Source organism: Dermochelys coriacea, chromosome 8 (genome assembly GCF_009764565.3).
Source record: "Dermochelys coriacea isolate rDerCor1 chromosome 8, rDerCor1.pri.v4, whole genome shotgun sequence".
Classification (NCBI taxonomy): Eukaryota; Metazoa; Chordata; order Testudines; family Dermochelyidae; genus Dermochelys; species Dermochelys coriacea.
The window spans coordinates 9,968,089-9,989,273 of NC_050075.1; the positions used below are offsets into that span (position 1 = coordinate 9,968,089).

The 21,185-nt window shown below is 39.7% G+C and overlaps 1 protein-coding gene across 3 annotated transcripts in view; it reads right to left on the minus strand.

Moving 5' to 3' along the window:
• Positions 1 to 638: 638 nt before the first annotated feature.
• Positions 639 to 21,185, minus strand: part of SPOCK1 (SPARC (osteonectin), cwcv and kazal like domains proteoglycan 1) — a 513,799-nt gene continuing 493,252 nt past the window's right edge. For 2 of the 3 annotated variants that reach the window (XM_038413766.2, XM_038413765.2), the window contains 4 exons: positions 18,292 to 18,513; positions 17,109 to 17,171; positions 9,455 to 9,592; positions 639 to 7,563 (listed from right to left, as the gene is read on the minus strand). In XM_038413766.2, coding sequence (XP_038269694.1) covers positions 7,373 to 7,563; positions 9,455 to 9,592; positions 17,109 to 17,171; positions 18,292 to 18,513 — 614 coding nt within the window. In that variant the 3' untranslated portion in view covers positions 639 to 7,372. Of the gene's footprint in view, positions 7,564 to 7,881; positions 7,939 to 9,454; positions 9,593 to 17,108; positions 17,172 to 18,291; positions 18,514 to 21,185 lie in introns of all 3 variants that reach the window. The other variant, XM_043490486.1, reaches the window with a different exon arrangement.

Below are 21,185 nucleotides of genomic sequence, written 5' to 3' on the forward strand. Positions count from 1 at the left end.
GATTAAAATGTATGGAAATAGGGCAGAAAGGAAATGGAAAAAAACATTTTCCTTTCAATACCTGGCAGCACTATGTTTTTAATACTGGGTCTTTAAAGTCAATTAATGTTATTGTACTGAAAATAAGCCAGATACATTGGATGATATTAGCAAACTTAATGAGCCAGAGACACAAAAGTAGAGATTTATACAATTATGAATTATAAATGGTTTGTTATTTTTTACCAGTGGTATTTTCATTTAATTTCACTTGATTTATCCTGTAGGTGATGATGTTAAAGTGCCTAGATAGCATGGCGATTGACACCTTCAGGAGAGACTTATTAAACAGAAAACCACAATTTGCAAAACCTAATTGGGGAGGAAACAAGCTTGGAAAAGAAACTAAGTTAATTAGGTTTTGTTTTTTTAATCAATTTTTAATACACCCAGTTACCAGTTTTTTGTTTTAAAGTACATCTTTCTAAAGACATGACATTAACTTCACAGATTTAACAGTTGACATTGAACAGAAGTACAGGGATAAAACTGAAAAATAACATGGATCAGCCACTTCAGCACTTCTATTGCTGACTTTAAGTACGGCAATACCGTAGTTGGATCCGCACAGTATAAAACAAAAGGCAGGCAATGTAGAGTCGCAGACAAATTAAAATTTATTGAGACAGACAAAAATTTAACTATTTAGGACTACAATTAAGCATTACAGTTAAACAAGGAGGTTAGCAAAATGTTCACATTCCAGTTAACACCTTATGGAAAAAGCATTCAGAATTTATTATGCTAATCTAATTTACTATGACAGCCTACATTCCATCTACAGTAGGGACATCAAACTTAAACACGTAATATTTGGATCTCTCCTTACAACACACCACATTTAACAGTAACGGATATCAGCAGCATTGAGAAAAGTATAAAAAGACCAAAACCCACCTACTGTAGAAAGGGCTCTTTCATGTATAGTACCTGTACAAAGCAGTCTATGAACTAGAACGGCATACAGAACAGACTGCAATGAACGCCAAAAAGTGTAAGAAGCTAAGCATGAGAGATCTGGTGGTCTGTAGCAAACGATGACCTTAGATCTTATGTCATTTGCTGCCTGGGGTGAAAAATGCTGCAAAAAACATGCAAATATTAAAATATTCCTATGCCAGAAAAGTACACTGAGACTCTAGAGTAGGCTGGATAGGCAAAGAGAAGCTTTCACTAACAAATTGTGTTGTTTTCAATATAAATTTTACATCGGAAATATGAACTGTAGAATAAATATTAAATAAACACAGAAAATGGGTTAAAACAATAACCAAAATATTTGATGTACTCATCATGTTCATGAAGATGCCACAACAAAAATTATGTCGGAAACTGAACTCAAGGGATATTTTGAGTTAACAGTACTAGTGAAAAGGACACTTGGAAACATAAATAATACTTCACGATGTTTATAATCTTTCATTTGTAAAGGAAATGTGATAAAATTAGTTTCCATCTTTAAATAATGGAGCTCCTCTGTTTCCATCTTTCACAATGAGAAAACATTTGGAAAGTCAACAATTTGAGGCAAGTGGAATATTTGACTTTGTAACAAAAATGGGAATTAAATCAAGCCAGAAGCAAGTGAAATGCTCCCTACAAACCTCCCGATTGTCATGCAGGAGAAGCCTGAGAAAGGGGCTGTTTATTTCTGTTGCAGTTTGCAATGGCCACTGGCTCTGGATACAGTGCACTAAATGCCTCATTGCTTTACTACTTCAATAAACTGGGAGATCTTCTTAAAGCATCTTCTACAATTGGCCAGAAAAAATCAATAGAAGGAACTCTGCTTTGTCATTCCACCGTTAATGGCATGTACTTTACCTGCTGTCTTAATCTGACAACAGCAGTATTAAGATAACAAAAAGTTAAAAATCAGGAGTTTCTGTACTCAGTGGGAAACTGTGATTGGCAAAATTATATTATTCTGCTGAGCAAGTTGATTTGCCAGGTGGCAGGGGGTGGAAACTGTTGTAGCTCCATAGACTTCAATGGAGCTTTACATCAGCTGGGGATCTGTCCCTAGATCCAGACATATTCTCAGCTGCTTTTCTCAAAGCATGCAGCTCCGTCTTACACAGTTTTTACCAAAATATGGGGCATTATTCTTTCATACAATCTGTATAGCTTTTTACATGATACATTGTATTTCTACTCTACTAAACTAGATAATGGTGTTAGTCTTCTCAAATTATGACCTTCATTCAGGAAAGCACGTAAGCATGGGTTTAAAGTTAAGCATGCAGTTAAGGTGATTTCCTGTAGAGGGATGCCTTCCTAAACCAGGGCCTGTGAGCTGAACGGAGACAAAGAGCTTTACACAAGCCCTCCAGACCAAGTTGAGTGTCACCCAGGGAGCTACAGCAGAAGTTGTTCAAGGTCACATTCTGTCTTCAGATGCACACACAACACCCCACTGATTCTGATGGGACTTGTACAGGTGCATCTGACCACAGGTCTTGGACTGTAATGCATTCACTTTAACGTTGATTACTTCATATTTGCTGAAAATAATGCAGCCGGTCTCACCTGGAAGAGTCAGGTGAGAAGAGGCTACAGGATGAGGCCCTAGCGCTAGAGAGAATGAGGATAAAGACCTGCTGGCATTGGGAGTGGCCAGAGTGCCTGTCAATTAAGCTGTAAGACTGACAGGATTTATTTAAGGAAATATTTTAAAAATGCAGGGAATGAAAGAGGATCCTACAGGATCTGTATGTGTGTGGATTCAGTAACCTGATGCCCTGTGCAAATGGAACAGAGAGGCTGCAGCCACTACTCACATCTTCCCTACCTGCCTGCGCTTCTCCTGAATAGTACCTGATTATACAAGCTGTAAGGGGAGCAAAAGATTTGACTTTCAAAGCTTTATGTGGTGCATAGCACTGTGTAGGAGGCATCTGCCCTGGGATGAGTTTAGCACTAGCAGAATGTTGGTATGGTATCAGCTTTCATGATATAGTTCTTAATGATTGTGGAGACCCCCTTGATTTCATGGCATGATGGGGTGCCCCTTCTGCTTTGATGGTGGGGCCTGGAGTCAGTGAAATGGCAAGGTCGTGGGCTTGGGAAAGGCAGTGGGCAAAACCAGAGATTTCATCTGATTAAAATCAAGCTCCAAATGAAGACAGACCTGATGTGCGAGATGCAAGATATTGACGGTGCTCAAGTAACAATGATGTCAAACTACAAGATGTGTTTGTTCCTTTTGCAAATCACCATCATTTTTGTCAAAGGCAAGGAGAAAAGAAAAGAATTCTTTTCGAGGTCTGTAATTTATAAAAAGTGATTTTCAAGAGATGGAAGCAAACTAAAAGGAGTCAAAGCCCAGCTTCCTGAGGCTGTTTCAAATCACTAGTTTGGACTGGAACACATTGGGGATGCTGTTGATTTCACAGCGGTTTTATACCATTTAACCCCCGTAAAATCAATGGCCTTGCTGCTGATTCACACCAGTGCAAATGAGGTCAGGACCAGGCCCATTTTGCTGTTTTTGTCACTCATTATACAGCAGAGCAGAATGGGCTTCCCATCTCTTTCTCTCTTATGCTCATCTGGTAGCAATTTATAAACATCAGAAGTCAAATAAAGAAGTTGACTCACCAGTATCACAGACAGAACATAACCATCTGGATCATGCACAATAGTAGCTGCATTTATTATTTCTTTGCACATACACAACCCCCTAAAACAACGCCCCCCCAATTTTAGCATAATGAGAAATTCATTGCAGGATTCTCCTGTGGCCAGAGAGAGCATCTGGAGGCCATGTCTGCTTAGGATTAAATAGTACTCTCATCCTGCACGGGCACAAAAGGTATGTCTACACTGCATTGTAAACCTGAATCTGTGGGAACCAGGCTTGTGTATTTCCAAGCCCATGCTTGAGCATTCACACTGCATTGTATAACTAGGATTACAATTGCTGGATCCAGGTCTCATAGCTGTGCTAAAGCACCCATACTGCATGTCTGTAGCTTGAGCTGCATCCGCACTGCAAAATGACAGGGGTTGGACTGAGTCACAGTCCGTAGCAGGGTCCTACGACCTAGTCCTGAGTGTTTGCTGGCCTGAGTCAGACTCATTGATGTATGGACAGAAGGGGCACTTGGGCTCAAACCTCAGTCATGCCCTGTGCATAGAGTGCAGTGTAGACATACCCAGAGAGGAGTAAGAGGGAGAAAGGCCCCCTCACTCCATTCTCCATGTAGTCTCACAGGACCTAAATGGATCTCGGTCTAGTGGCAAGATGGCAAGGCTGCACAAGTGGTACTCCCTCATGGGAGTAAGTGAGCAGAGGGGGGTTGGGGAAGTGTTGAGGATGGGCAACAAGCAGGTAGAGTCATGGCTCCATGCCCCACCACGCACCAGTCAGTGGAGCTGGCTGCATGCAAGAGGGAGATTTATGCAGCATACTCCCTGTCCCACCCAGTGCACGCAGGCAACTTTGGAGGAACAGTGCCTCCAAAGGCACAATGCTTTCTGGGGGCTGCTCCGGGGCTGCGGAGGCTATGTGCTGCTCCATGCTTAGGGCTGACTCAAAAGGCTCAATCTTGCCCTAAAAAGTAATCACCGTGAATCAGAGTGGATTGTAGGATTTCCACCAATTGCCTTAGCTGCCAACCGTTTTCCACAAAAAAACGAAGAGCAAACCAAACCCCAGTGGATACCCTTGCCACTTCCTTTTCTATTAACACCCATCATCCAGTCCAGCTCTTTATTAACTTTCAGGTCATGACTCCAGACAAACAGAGAATAAAAGAGCCGAAAACAACTAAGCCCCTATAACAAGTTATGTTTGAAACAGTGAAATATAAGCTCATTAGATGTTCACAATTCCCGTTGTCAAGGGGCTTTCCCATTTTGTTGTGTTATTGTACCAGTGAATTCCATGGATGCATGTGTGAATGAAGCCTTCCCTTTTACTTTCAAAGCACCTGCACACTGCCTAGATAAGCAGAAACAAATTATTTCTCCCCTTCAGACAAGTTCTGTTTGTAATGAGCAAATTTTCTTTCTTCAAAACAAATTGCAGGCAAAGGTTTTGAAACAAGACTTTAAAAATAAAACCAGCTTTTGCTGTTTATAATGTCAACTACAGGAGCTAGTGTGTATTTCAACTGTGTGTGTGTGTGTGTGTGTGTGTGTGTGTTTGTGCACACACGAATTCTAGCCAAAGATTCAAGTTACATTGCTAAAATGTTTTAAGTCTTAGCTACGAGCACATAGGTGCTGTGATGGTGTCCAGAAAACAATGCAAGGTATACGGAGTCCATTTCTTGGGCTTGCATAATAAGATCATACATACAGTGGGTTCTCTAGTATGAAACCTTTGGGTTGGAGCCTGAAAATCCCTATTTATGTGGGCTGAAGAATTTGCAGGATCAGGCCTTTATTTGGAAACATTTAAAGCAATACTTTACCCCTCAGTCACTAAAGACCCACGAGATTGTATACAATACAAACACCAAGGGTAAAGTACACCCTGAGAAGGATGTCTGACTTGGGTTCATGTTTCACAAGAGCAATGAATTCAGATTGCTGGCTTGAGGACATGAAACTTAAAGGAAACGGGTGAAATATCCTGCTTATGGAATGGAATTTGGCATTTATATTGGTAGATTTCATTTCGCAAACTTTACCTTGTAATGACATGATTCACCCCCAAAAACGAATCATGGAACATGCAAGATAGATAAGCAGGCAAAGTACTACTTATATTGACTAATGGTCTGGGGGTAAACTGCACCGCACAGCTGCTTTTGAAAATGCAAGTCAATTCACACAAGGAAGTAACGTCTTTAAGAGAAATATAAAGGTCTTCTTTGAAATGCCTATTGGCCAAAATTCATTTCTGGTATAACTCCATTAACTTAAATAGAATTACGCCTGCCACCTCAGGGTGCATTTGACCCTAAAAGATTTTGGAATTAAAATTCTATCATGGGTCACTTTTGTCCTCTTAAATACAAAAATGAACGGCTTACAACATATTCTGTCCCATGGCTCCTCATTGTTCTCGTGTTTTCTGATAATCTGGATAAAATAATAAAAGGGATAAAAGACATGATATGGTACATTCATTTTACCCATGACTTTCAACAGGGAAGAGCAGTAAATATTTTAGTTTCAGAATGCCATCATACAGCTGTGGAGATATGAATAAATGGGAACGGCTTAAAGAATCATAGGATTCAATTTTAATACTATTCTTCTATTTTATAGGTGTGTATTAGGAGTGCATGATATTTCATATTAAGCAGAAAGGATGTTAGTTGGAAACATGACTATCTAAGGTTGTTTTTTATACAGACTAAATAAATATTCACAATTTAAAATAAAGAAGAGACAGCTTATTACTTTTGATGGTGAGTATCTTTGACAGCTTCCTAGCTTCAGAATGAGAAGTTACTTAGACTAAATGAATCACAGGCGATTTCCAGCAGATCCATTGGTGTGTTATTGCAGAAACAGAGGCAGCTTGCATGACATTAGGGCAAACTAATTAAAACAGAAACCCAAGATTTGCTAGTTGGAAAATGGTTATAATGATCTAGATTTACAAAACATTCCAACATTCTGGAAGGTGGTTATCATGTTCCCCTGCTATGAGGCTCAAAGTTGGTGGTAGCTGTAAATGCTCAGCATCTCTCAGGATCGAGATCATATTGTTTACTATGAAAACTAGGTGACAATGATCTGATCCTGCACATTTGCAGACAACGGGAGTTTTAAAATTGACTTCAATAAGGGCAGGACTGAGCCTGAAGTAATCATTCGTAGAGCAAGTGAGAAAAAATACTGATGGATTTCTTCCTGACTTAAAACCATCAATATTAGCGAACCAGAAATTATTATACACAGATGACTTGCTCTTTAGCGACAAGTGGCAGACACAGGACAGAAATTGAGGCACCTACTGCATAAAAAAAAAGCAATTACTTATAGCATGGTCAGAAAATTCAGTTAACAGCTGATGACAAAATTTCTCCAATGTTGATAACATAAAATGGGCTTCTAATTCTTGCACTGGTTTGTTTTTTCTCTCATTTTTTAATCCCATAAACTATATTTCACAAGCTGCGTGGATGGGATTAAGCTATGAAACTCTGCTTAAACAAAACTAACAAAACTCAGAGCCCCGTTGATAGAAAAAAAATTCACTGTATTCAAACCAGTAGCTAGTTGGAAAAAAGCCATCTTGAAAATGATATATACTGTACAAAATTAAACAGAGAGGAGAGATATTTTGTGCCTGATGTTCTTAGATACAATTGCAGAGATATGACGTGACTTGCAATATTGTGCAAAACATGAGTCCTCAGAACTGTGACAACTACCATATATAACCAATTTCATCATCCTTATCATCATCTTCATCTTCATCATCCTCATTAGCTGCTCTTACATGAATCTTCATTTTCCCTTCTTTGTTCTTTTTCGCTGCTTCACGGTCCTGTTCCAAATCATCCAGTAATACAACAGATCCACCACTGCCAAAATCCCCTGAGGTTTCTTGCTCTTCTTCTAAAATAGGTAAAAGTAAAAGGTCATTCTCTTACCCAAAAACCCAAAAATCTCTTTAGTCAATGCTTGTTAATGTTCTGACTATGCAAACTACTTTATTTTTTTTTTTGCGCAGTAAATTGATTTTTTAAAGAGGCAATTTAGCGAAGGACAGTACAGCAGGCCCCCTTAAAAATGTACATACATCTGTTGTGCCCATGACCACAAATTTGGGAGGAAGTAATACTTCAGTGGGATCTAGAATAAGATACATGGCCTTGCATCTCTAGATTTCCAATTTAAATCCATCCAAGGTGAATGGTGACTGAAAATCATTACCATCTGATGATTGTTTGGTGGTCTACATGAAATGAGTTGGTGGTCTCGGATCAATTCCTGAAAGTCAAATATCTACATTAGAACTGGATGGAAAACAATTTTCCCAAACCATGAAAATTGTCAAGATTTTTTAAAAAAAACCCACGACAAAAACCAACCCAACCCGTTTGTCCTGATTCACGACGAAATATCAAAACCTTGAAAATTTTCACAAACTGAAAATTCCCCCCCACATTTTGTATGGTTCAGCTGAAGCATTTTGTTTCAATAATTTCAAAACACTGTGTTTCAATTTTGACTGTTAAACGTTTTTTTAATCCCAATTAGCTTTTTTTAAAACAAAAAGTTGCTTTGAATCAGAAAACCAGAATTTTTCAGTCAGAAAATATTAAGGCAGAACATTGACAATTGCACTACTTAAAAAAAAAAAGTGAGCCAAGAAAGTCAGCAAAAGTGACCCTTCCCTGCCAAAAGTTTTGCTGTGGATGAATCGGCAATTTTCCATTAAAAATGTTTTGTCAAAAATTGCCAGTCGGCTCTCGTCCACCTCACAAAATCCCCTTCACAATCAACACCAACTTCCTTCTCGGTGGCCAGTCTCAGTGGAGTACCAAAGAACTGAATGTGTACAGACACTGAAACGCCCTGTCAGTGCAACTGATTCACACAGGCACCTTGGTGGCATAGTGGGGATGGGGCTGTGCTGTGTGGGTTGGGGTTGGACCACCAGGGAGTTGGGATCTGCTTTCTCATGCACACATGCTATCTGCCTATATTGGATGCGTATCTGGCTGGAGTGAGGACAGAGGGGGGCACACAGGAATCTGCGTGCCCATCTTTGGTAACTACACGTGCAAATGGTTCTCCAACGCTATGCATATGTTGCAATTGCTTGATTTTATGTACACTCATGCACATACGCTCCTGCAAAAGCACCCGCTGACCCTGATAGAGCGACTTAGGACGTAATGTTGTACATTTTAGAGCTTCTAAAGCTTTGCCTTCTCTATTCTTGCTGGAAGTAGAGCAACTGAAGCTATCATTACATTGAGTCACATTGAAGAAATTTTTGTTTGCCTGATTATATAGAGCTGTCCAGTAATTTTACATGTCAGTGTAATAATACTGTAATATCAGCACTTTTATAAGGTCTGGTTGTTAATTTATAAAACTTTCTATAGTTAAACCTTCCCTTCTCAAGAAAGCCCTGATTTATAAAGCCCCTGTAAATGTGGATTCTACTATATAGGGAGGACTATATTTAATAACCAGGCATAATAACCACATATCTTTTATTTTAATAGCAACTACTGCATTTGCCAAGCTGGTAGGAAAAACATTTTCTTATCAGTGGTTATTGCCAATTTCATACTCTTGTACACATGCTCCAAGACAAAGGTACGTGTGTGGGCACACAGATACTTTTATATTGTGAACTGGAATACATGGGAACATTTGGAACTCTGCTAATTATGTTTCCTGTATTGTCGCTTTTTGTTATCATGGCTGATCTTACAGCAAATTCTGGGCTTACAACAATGTTAATTTTTGTGTTGTCTTGGTCATTACTCACCACAACTAATGGTGCCTTGTTTTCTTGAGCCGGCGATCTCATTTCCATATTTATCAACACACCAGCATTGCCCTGCACTTCCATGACACTGAGTTGCTTTGTAATATCCTTCCTCATTGCACCGTGGAAGGAAAACACCTGAATAAAGACAAAGGTATCCTTAGTAAATCCTAGTCTTTACAGGATCAAGAAAACAAGGATCAAGCAGGAAGTTATACTGTAATTGGCCTGTTTCTTGTTTAGAGTAAAATGCCTTAATATGGCATAAATTACAAATGGAGCAACCTGGAGTGGCTCTGGTTTTACAAAATGTCCTGGATCAAGTTCTGGATTTGCAAAACTAACACTCAAACTGTGGATTGTTTGGCCCAAGGTCCCGTTTTAACTCCATCTCCATATATATATTTGCACCTAGTGTTTGTTGTTGACTTCAGTTCATTTGTTGCCCATGGGGAGTATGTGTGTGAAGATAGGTAGATAGATAGATAGATAGATATAGATATAACTGAAAACATTTGCATTGGTTCAAATTCCAGCCAGTGGTCCTGATTTCTGAACCACCTGTAAGATTTTCTCCTTTTTGATTAAAAGTAGTGCCATTTTAAAGTGAAAATATATATTTTGGACTTCCAAACTTGGCCTCCCATTCTTATCTCTTGCAGAAGCTTGCTATGTTTTATTCCTTTCAAACAGATTCTTGATCTCATTGCTGCCTCAAGCCTAGCAGCCTCCATCTCCCTTAGTAGTAGTAATACGTGGCATGTACAGAGCACTTTGTATCCAAGGATCTCAAAGCACTTTACAAATATTAATGCATTTTAGCCCCACGACACACCTGTGAATTATTTAAGTGTTATCATCCTCATTTTCCAAGCAAATCATCATCTGTTCACGGATGTTCTGCAAGCAGAGAAAGAGGCTACATTTGTGGAGTAAATTATTCACTATGAATTATGCCCTCAGCACCACTTATCTATAAAGTTGAACTTCACACATTAAAGCAGAACTAAAAAGATCTTCACTATGCAAACAAAGGGCTGAAAAATTTTACTTCAGCAAACAAAGTTATTTAAGCATAAGGAGGAAGGGGGGATCGGAAGGCACAAATGATATTTTGGTGCCTAACTTCCACTGAAATCCAACTGACAGGTTTCAGAGTAGCAGCCGTGTTAGTCTGTATTCGCAAAAAGAAAAGGAGTACTTGTGGCACCTTAGAGACTAACAAATTTATTAGAGCATAAGCTTTCGTGAGCTACAGCTCACTTCATCGGATGCATTTGGTGGAAAATCTCTCCTCTGTTTTTTCCATCAAATGCATCCGATGAAGTGAGCTGTAGCTCACGAAAGCTTATGCTCTAATAAATTTGTTAGTCTCTAAGGTGCCACAAGTACTCCTTTTCTTTTTGTGAAATCCAACTGTGATTTCAAAATCTCTCCCGAGATGTCTTGCCAAATCCCTGATGGGTTGAGGGAGTTGTATCTGGGATTGGGAGTTCGTGCAGAGAGAACGAGCAGGCTACTATGTTACTATATGAACACTTTATGAGAATGTACATTTTCCTTGTTGTAAGGCTGCTATGAGCATGGGATGGTGGCTAGATTTTGCCCTAGACACAGCCCTGTGTAAGGGATGGTGCATTAGTTGCACTGCTCAGGAGGAGCCCAGGGTAGAACTGGGACTCAGAGATCCAGCTCTGAGACACTTTGCGTCTTTTCCCCTGGGGAGGAGAGTATGCTGTATCAGCCCTTTACAAGATGTAGCATATGCCCCTCTTCTCCTGTCCAGCCTCTGTCCAGCGCTTCTGGGGAGAGATGGCAGAACAATTGCTTGACACACTCCCTGTTCCTTCCCACCCACTTGCTCACAAGAGCACTGGCTGTGCATGGGCTTTGCCGTGCTGAGGATCCAAACAAGGATTGGGATAGCCCTAATGCAACCACACAGGATCGGGATTTCTTAACTCTCTTTACTCCCTCTGTGTGCACTGGTGCCAGCTACAATACCTCCTTGAATGATTAACATCTCTATAGGCCTCCTTTCAGGGTTAAAATGCCATTCTTACACCTTGTCCTCCCATATGTAGCCTTACCTAAGACAAAATTATTTCCATGTTTCATTTTTAATTTCCATTTTTTCTGGTGTTTATTATATTAGTCCTTCCACAATATTATAATTACACCTGAAAGGCATCAGCCACTTGCTTGCTATTTAAATTATACTAAATTGAAGTATAACTCCAGATTTACTAGAAGTATTAAAGAATCACTAATACTTGAGCTTTTCAGGGAAAGACAGTAGGATACTGAGGCTAAACAAAAAAATAGCCCAAGATTTGTCTCATAACAAAATCATTGCACATTAGCCTTTCAGAGCATGGTGCATTCTTGTTTCTTGAGACAAGAGAGCCAGTATTATTTCTGCCACCACTTTCAACAGAGGTAATGCAAATGTGCTGCCATATAAAAAAACCCACTTGTCCTTGGAGATCAGTTAGCTTCATTCCCAGGGGAGGTCTGTATAGACACTTTCTATTCTCTGCTGGTTGCTTCTGTTCCAGGAACAGAAAAACACCTCTTATTGTCTTAAATGATTTTTGAGAAAGTATCTTTTCTCTTTGTCAAAGAGCCCAGTGATTTACTGCTCACACAATACTTACTTTTCTACTTCAGTGTGTGGAGCATCTCTACAGATTGTTCATATATGTCAAAAGGGCTATTTCTACTACATTTCCCATGGAAAAAATGAATGAGAAAACATTGCCCAAATGCTCTGCAATTACTTATATAAAAGACATAGAAATGGGAAGTCAGTCATTTATATATGATGAATCTCTGAATTTACCATCTCATCCCACTGCAGATATTGAAGTGGATGTCTAATTTTTAAATGTCACAAATGTAATTCTGAAACATTTGAACATTAACCTTTCTATATCTGACCTGATCTCAGAGAATATTTTCACACTTATTAACTTTGCTATTTCAAGCAACCAGAAGCAGTGGTGTTAGCAAGTTCATATACCAGGACAATTGAAAGGAAGATGAAAGATTATGATCCCGAGACACATCTTCTTTATTTACCCACAGTCCAGTAATAGCGTGGACATGTGCAACCATAAAGGTTTTCCAAGTTCACTCATTGCTCAGTCACTTGTTTCAATATTGATCCCGAATGACTTTCCATATTCATATTCTCTTCCTTTCTTATTTAAAGACTAAGACATGCATTGGACAAGACAAACTTGAAGAAGATTACAGAGGATCAGATCCTGAGTGGGTGTAAATTGACATAGTTTCATCAGAGTCAATGAAACTATGATCCTCAGCTGGTACAAATCTATTGAATTCAATGGGTCTATAGCAATTTACACCAGCTAAGGATTTAGCTCCAAATAATGACTGAGGCATCAGTCTGATATTATATATCTAAAATATATTCTTGTGACTTTTCCTGAGAAACTAACACCTCCCCTGGCCTTTGAAATTCAGCATGTATCATTTGTGCAATGTTCACACAAATGCTTTACATGTGTTGCAAAAGATAGATTTAGAAAAATAATGGGCCAATCTCTTTGTTAGCATAAGTGAGTGCCACTCAGTTGTTCTGAAAGGAGTCCCCAGCTTTGGTAAATTTGGCCCTGTTTATCTAGGAGTGTAAAGGAAGACCAAGAACAATGCATAGAATGATGGCAATTTCCCTGTGTGCTGTAATTTTGCATGTGCATTTAAATAGGGTTTTGAATAGCTAGTTGTGGATGCAAATCAGGTATCTAGAGGAGGAGCAAATACTCTGAGTTGTATGCAAGATGAGTTGCAGCCCCAACAGTCACTGCTCATATTTCCCGGCTTCAGAGTAAGGACCACATTTTAATGCACTCTTTAACTTTTTCCTTAATTTATCAGCTGGTGGGAATAATCTGGTGGGGACAGAGTGTCCCCAAGAGCTTACATTCCTATGAAACAAAAAATTCCTTTACAGTAATCATTTTCAGCATTGACTAAAGGCGAGTCACACCACAAATCCAGAATGTCTGGAATTTAGATTTCACATTTAGGTAATTTAGATTTAGATCCACATTTGGGGGATAGTTTGATCCCAGGTTTTGGGATGGCCCATCATAAAGAGAGAAATGATCAGGAGCCAGGGCCACATTTCTTTTCTAATCCCCCTGCTTATATGGCTGCCATCACTGTAGAATCTGAGGGCCTTCCCGTGAGTGAGGGTCATATATGGGGTTTTGATTTGAAGCCATCTCTAACATTAAAAGCATGTCTACACGACCAGTGCTACAATGGCACAACTATGGCATTGCCGCTGTGCAACTGTAGCACCACAGCATAGATGCTTTCTACATTTACAGAAGGGGCTTTTCCTTCAACGAAGATAATCCCCCTCTCTGCGCAGTGGTAGCTAGATGGATGGAAGACTGCTACTGTTGATCTAGTTGACCTAGCTATGTCTACACTACATGCGAGGTCAGCTTAACTATGGTGCTCAGAAATGTGAATTTTTCATACCTGGGAGTGATGTACCTAAGTTGATCTACTTTTAAGTGTACACCAGGCCAAAGAGTTAATTAAACAGGCTGCCAATTGAGTGTTTCTTGATTTGGTGTTCAACATCCCTGTCCCTCTTGTTCTCTGTCCTCCTCTGTAACTGCTCCCTTTGTCTCCTGTTCCCACTCTTAGCTTCACATCTTTTTACTGCCCCTTTTACCTGGCTCAACCTCCCATTCTCCAGGAGTCAACTGCTTCCTCTCTTTTGCGTCAAACGATCTTCTTTTTTGATGGCGGCTCTGTGTTTCCTTGCATTTCAACTATCATCCTGTACCTGAGGAGGGGGGAGTGTTTTGTAAAACTCTGTGTATGCTTACAGCACCCAAGAAATGATACACTCCTATAAATATGAAAACACTGCCGCTGTCTTAACTATGGTATTGCTACTGCTCCACTATAATGATAATGAATGATAATCAATGGCCATCTATTGTGGAATATATAGAAAACATTGGTTAGAGTGCTAGGCTGGGTTGTGGGAGGCCCAGGTTCATTTCCAGTTCTGCCACAAACATTCAGTGTGACCCTAGGCAAGTCCCTTTTTGTCTCAATTTCCCATCTAAAATGAGGGTGATAGCACTGCTGTATCTACAGAGGTGTTGTGAGAATAAATGCATTTAAGATTGGGAGGTGCTCAGATACAACAGTGATGGAGGCCAGACTAGTATCACATATACAGAATTAACAGCAAAGTTGAGACCTAAAGAAGAGCCATGTAAGCTTCTCTCTCTAACCAACCTAAGTCGGTCCAGTAAAAGATACTACCTCACCCACATTGACTCTCTAATACCCTGGGACCAACACGGCCACAAGAACACTTCATACAAGCTGAGGGCTGGCAGGCAAATCCCTGTATTAGCTGTTATATCACAGGATTGATATAGGAGAAGACCCAATTTGAAGATACTGATGAAAGCAGAGGTTAGGTATCTTAGTGATGTAGGAGAAGTGTGAACAGGCTAAACCAGTGGTTCTCAACCCACGGCCCAATCAGCACACAGCTGCAGCCCATGTCACATCTTCAGGGCCATACAGGCAGTATATATGTTGTGTGGATGCAGTGCACATAACACATAGAGAGCTGCATATGTGGCCCACAATGGTAAATAGGTTGAGAACCACTGGGCTAACCAGTTTTGCTCTTTGAAAGTGGTGTCTTTACATTTAATTGCCCCCTAGGTAAATCTGGCAGGAAAAGATGAATGGGGCTGTTTACTTTCTAATTCAAACCACTGGGATGATGGACTTAATTTGAAAGTCTCCAAATTCAACAATACAACATGTTTAATGACAATGGCTTTGAAGTACTTTGTGGCAATTCTCAAACGCCTCATTTTTTCAGTGAATACAGGTTTACAGAAATCTTCCCTATGCACAGTGTCCAGAATATAAATATTTAATTTTACTTATCAGAGAAAGAGAATAATTAAAAACAGTCTCTTTGACGCTTGTATCTTTTTATCTTTACTACAAGCAGCATTTTTGTCATGTGAATGTTTTGTTTTCCAGCTGCATGATTTTGCAACTAACACAAGAAAAAAACCCACACTGTTCTACTCTGTCTAAATAGCAATGGAATCAGATAAGAGGCTCTCCGAAGGGTGGTGTTATGCAGGAAGACTTTCAAGTTGCTAACTGAACCTTTCTATATTTTCTTCTAGCCTGTAGAGCAAAGTATTACGGAAACCTACTGATTTGTTGAATTGAGCCAGTTTTTTCCCTTCCTTTTTTAAAAAGAAATATTGTAGACTGACATAATTATTTGTGGTAAGAGAACATTTTACACCAGTGTTATTTTGTCATTTTACTCCAGCTATTGTGATCTGATCCCACTGGCATGCAAAGGGGATTGTTTGTATCTTTGTATGTTCTATGCACTGTGTGAATAGCCGTTATTTTTCCTATGTGTAAGAACAAACCATTAGCCTAGCTGACATTTATTTCATACTGCACAAAATAAAGACCGAAGAAATGTAGTGCTGATTTTCCATGTTGTCTAATGGACCTGGACACCCAATTCCCATTAGACAATAATAGGAATTGGTCAACCCATTCTGTTAAATGGCTTTGAAAATCTCACCCATAAAAGCCCCCATGAAAGAGAGAGAGAGAGAAAACAGCAGCCACCTATGCAACAATCTGCATCTGAACTGAACCATTTGGCCATTCCATCTATCCTAGTGTTCCCTAAAATTCTCAGGGATAATTCCAAGGTCTTTGGAAACTAAAATAATTTTACATTCGTTGCTAATCTGAATCTTCATGAGTCAGAATAGGATATCTGACAGCTATGCACCTTACACTTAGTCGGCTTGTATGTTCTGTATTTTGCCTAATTAAAATTTGTTAAATATTTAATATGAATTGCTGATTATCAGGCAAATCTTGCAGTCTTTATACTTGCAATTTTCAGTCAAGTAAAATTCCCGCTGATGTCTTGGGGCCAAATTCAGTCTTTTTACTTCAACTGCTGCCAATACCCATCCTGTGTGATTTGGCCCTACGTAAATTAATGAATTGGAGATGCACTACAATAATGCCACATAGAGTGCAGACCACATAACACCTTGAGGTTTCACTGGTGTCCAATTATCAATTTAACAGTTTGACTTTTCAGCTTTAAAAAAAAAGACACTATGTGTCCCAGATCTCAATATCACCCACAGGAAGTAGTAGAACGAAACATTTAAAAGTGTAATTAGACAAAATTTAACTCCAACAAATGTATTTCTAACCTTATAATTGGAAGAATCTGAACTCTCTTCATCTATACACTCTGCTTTTTTAATTAGTCACAGGAGATTTGAATTAAAAATACTCTCTTTTGCATTTACATGCTCAGATACTATGGTGATCAGGATGGTGTAAGAACCTATAGAAAATAATATTCATGTTTTTGGGGAGGTGATATAAATTTGTTCTGAATTAGTTGCCGTAAATTTATGTTGACATCTCATTATTGGTTTAATTTCATGAAACATCAGACACAGGCTGAAAATATTAATTTCTAATTGAAAAACGATAACTACACATAAAGTTACAATGATCACAGAGCTTTAATTAATTATTAAAATGAATGGCATGTGATCAAACTTACCCAACAGACTCTTCCCTCTACTTAGCTTTTGAATCCTGTTCATTTCATTCTGGCAAGGGAGACCTAAAATACAATGTATGAAAGTCAGTTTCCAGATGGTACGGGACAGACTCTCTAATGATTGGCTTCACTATTTACATGCAATGTAGTCTATTGTACACCTGGGACTGAAACAACCCCATATACTGGTAATACATGGCAAAACAAATGTATGTCATTAGCTTTACTAATTAAAAAATTCAAAACACAGTATATTTAATAATAGTGTTTTGGGGCCATTTGTGTTGTACAACATTTTTTTCTTCTCCTTCATCAAGCTGAAATAATGCCAGTCTTCTAATTTATGATTTCCTGATAAACTAATTTCCAATTAATAAGAACACAAGGTCATAAGCCTTCTATTAGCAATAGAACTAATTCCTGAATTGGAGTGCCAGTAATTTGATTGCTGCTTTGTTTGTTTCACCAGTGAAATACATGTAATCGACAATATTAGCCATTGTTACACAATGCCCTTTCTCACCAGGGATACAGAAAAGGACTTTTGATTTTTAAATGAAAAGGGCTATGAATTACCAATTCAAGATAAATGGCAGTGCAGTCAAAATGTAAGAAAGATGTTGAAACCTAGAAAATCCTAAAAAAATACTACATATTTGTGAAAAAGAGAAACCAGAACTATTTTCTTATTAAGACAACTACAAGGTATTAAAATGTATAACATTATTTTTAAATATTAATCTGAATATGGTAACATTTAAGCCAAAAGTTTTAAATTTGTCTGGCTACAGGTGGGTACCTAATTCCTTATTTAGGCACCTACATGAATAGCCTGAACTTCCCATGCAAGGAGCACCTACAATTCCCATTGATTTCAGTGGCAGCTGCAAGTTGCTCAACACTTATCTGGCCATTCTTATTTAGGTGTCTAAATGTGATTCACAAGTTTGTAAATGCTCCCTAACATCTCCTAACATCCTATCCAATGCTCTGGCCACTGAATCATACTTAAAAGCCTCTTATTATCATCCCAGGACATATGGTGATGGCTGTTTTTCATAAATATTATTAACAATAATAATAGAAAAGACATTTTGTCAAATTACATTTTCCATACCATTATTTTAGCATCTATAGTAATGAATTATAAATCAGTTTTATGTTACATAATGGAATGTCTTACCTCCTGGCTTTTGAAAGCAGTAGCACCATTCATTGTTAGAAAGCTTTCCGTCTTTGAAGGAGTCACATGAGTTGAAGAGGGGTTTAATGCATGGCTCATACTTATCAAGATAAATTGCATTGATCTCGGAGTGATCCAACAGGAGGTCATAGTTCATATCAAGTTTGTTGAACATCCAGCCTAATGAATCCTTACAGATTGGTAGTATGCTGGTGTCAAACCCTATGAGAACATGGGCAAACAACCATTGGTGAGTCACACCACACAGGCCTGACATGCATCATTGCTCAATTACGATTTTCTCTCTCTTGCATGTTCTTTTAACTGAAGTATGGAGTGAACTTTGTTTCAGATTAACCCCTTTCTGCCCAACCAATAGGAAACCAGAACAATACCAACTAAGAATGAATGAACTGGTTGAATCAAATCAAGCTCAAAACTAGATTTGATTCTGACCCAAACCCTGGATAAGAATGCCATTACAGTTTTTGGAGAAAAAGGGGGTTGGGGTCCACATCGGATTACTGCAACTCAATCCCATCTTTACTCAAAAATCAACCCTAACATACTTTTTCCTCTCTCTTTTTTTCCCATTTGCAAGTTTATTGGCTTGGTTTCAGGAAGGATCAGAAGCAGAAACACCATGAAAAAGGCTAAATTCACTGTGTTTTCAAACTAGCTGAAAGCAGAGAGCAACAGAAACCTTGAGAGAAAGCCTATCCTTGTGAGATTACCAGCCCTGTTTCTAGTCACCTTGCTGAAGCCTTTATTGGCTGCTTCTCACCTTCTACGCTAGATCCAAGCTTCTTGCCCTCTCCTTCGAGACCCTGCATGACCTTGCCCCGCCTGCTGCTCTGCTCTAATTTCCTTGTATTCCCTCTGCCTACATTCCCCCCCACCACATTCATATTCTCCTCCCAACTCCCTTCTTTGCATCTTTGTCCTTGCTTCTATTACACTTGACAGTGCACCAAATGACCTCTTGTTCTTTGTTCTCACATCCTTTCTGAAAACTCACTTCTTTCACCAATCCCCTCAATGCTAACTCTACATTTCTGGAAGATCTGACCTCCCCCCCTCCCCCCCCAACCTTTAGTATATCTGACCCTGAATTTTCTTTATCTAATCTAGATTGTGAGCTTTTTGAGGTGGAGTTCATGTCCTCTTGGATTGCACTGCTCTGAATAATCACAGTGCGGGGGTTTGCTGAGACCACAAATGCACATGAACTTGGGCATTTACACTCAAGTGTCACAGAAGCCATCTGCATTCCAGCTGGGTTAGAGCTTTTGCAGCTGAAGAGGATTCTTCAACACTTCAGGCAACAGGATTCATATTCATTTTAATATTCCACATCCTCTAAAGAATGCAGCAGGCAGGAGTACCAGATGAATGCCATTACATTCATGTGCATATTTCAATTTGTACACGTGCATTTCTGCAATCTCTATAAACACAGTTAGGGGCGTCATTTCAGAAACATTCTGGAGAGAGGGAAGGCAAAGTTGTGTCAGCATGTAGAACATTATTTGATTATATTATATTCTACAAAGTTGGAGTGGGAAGGCAAAAAGAGGAGCATAAAGACCTATGAAAAGTTTGGGGAAGGGGTGTGTGCGCATCAGTTGTGCCTCTTCCCCCATAGCAAATTATGCCCCTGAACACTGAACTTGTTGGAGGAGGGTCGCCCAAAAGAGAAGCTGGGATTTTTAAGTCCCAGTAGTAATTAATGTACTTATATCTTCAATGCATGGTACAAATGCTAACTAACTCCACAATACCTGTCTGTTGCAGGAAAGTATCATTCACAATTTATAGCTGGGGAAACTGCCATTAAGAACCCCAGTTTTACAAAGGCTCACAAAACATGCATATGCTAGTCAGGGTTTTGCACTCAAGTAACCCTAATAAGTGGGACTGCTTCGTGCGTCTTGCGCATGCGCGCGCACACACACATACACAGTGTAAAAGTGACCTGCAAGTGCACACAGTGAATCAGGGCCCATGCTCAATCCACTATACAACCTGCCTTTCTTGTATTAGGCTGACATTCTTTTCTTTTTAGGCAGGGTAGAGAGATCATGCTGAACTTTTCATTACCCCATTTCCTGATAGCTGCTCCTGTGTTATCTGATTTTAGTTTGAGTACATCAAAAAGGAAAAACTATATGTAATATACAAAGATCTATCCAGCTCATCTTAGGCAAGTAGTGCCATTGGCTTCAGTCATTCTACTCATCTGAGGAAGGAAAGCAGGATTTGCCCAGTGTGCAAACATCAGCTGAGTGAACTTCTGTAAGAGGCCCAGACCCCTATAAAGGGGAGGGGAGAGCTAACCTGCAGAGACCTGCCATTCTGCCAAAACCATCCTCAGGATGCAAGGTCAGGGGCAGCACAAAAGGCAGGGGGTGGAGCATGTGGAGGTCAGAGATTCATGTGGAGATGGTGTCATTCCATGGTTCCTCTGAGCCTCCCTCACCCCTCAGCAATGCCAGCGTGGGAGGCCACCCAACTGGTTGGCTTCCATTTGGCTGCCCCTTCCCTCTGTGGATGCACTCTATGGTGAGGTTCTATGTGGGGGGGATTTGCTGCTGCTCTGACAGGGATTACATGGTTTCTTGTGCGGACTGGGTGCTTCCCAGCCATTCCTCTCTCTGGCAGGCCACCTTCTAGTTGCGTGTGGCTCAGCTGTGCACTCTGGTGGGGACAGAGGCAGCACTATGGTGGGAGGAGAGGCTGGCACCTTACCTTGCCTTACCTCTTCACATGCTCCGTGATTTGTGTGCTGTTCCTATGACTTTGCTCCCTGCCCTGCTGTGTGGCCTTGTGTGTGTGTGTGTGTACAACATGCATCCAGGGACACAACAATGGAACCTTTGCAGGACTAAACTTTA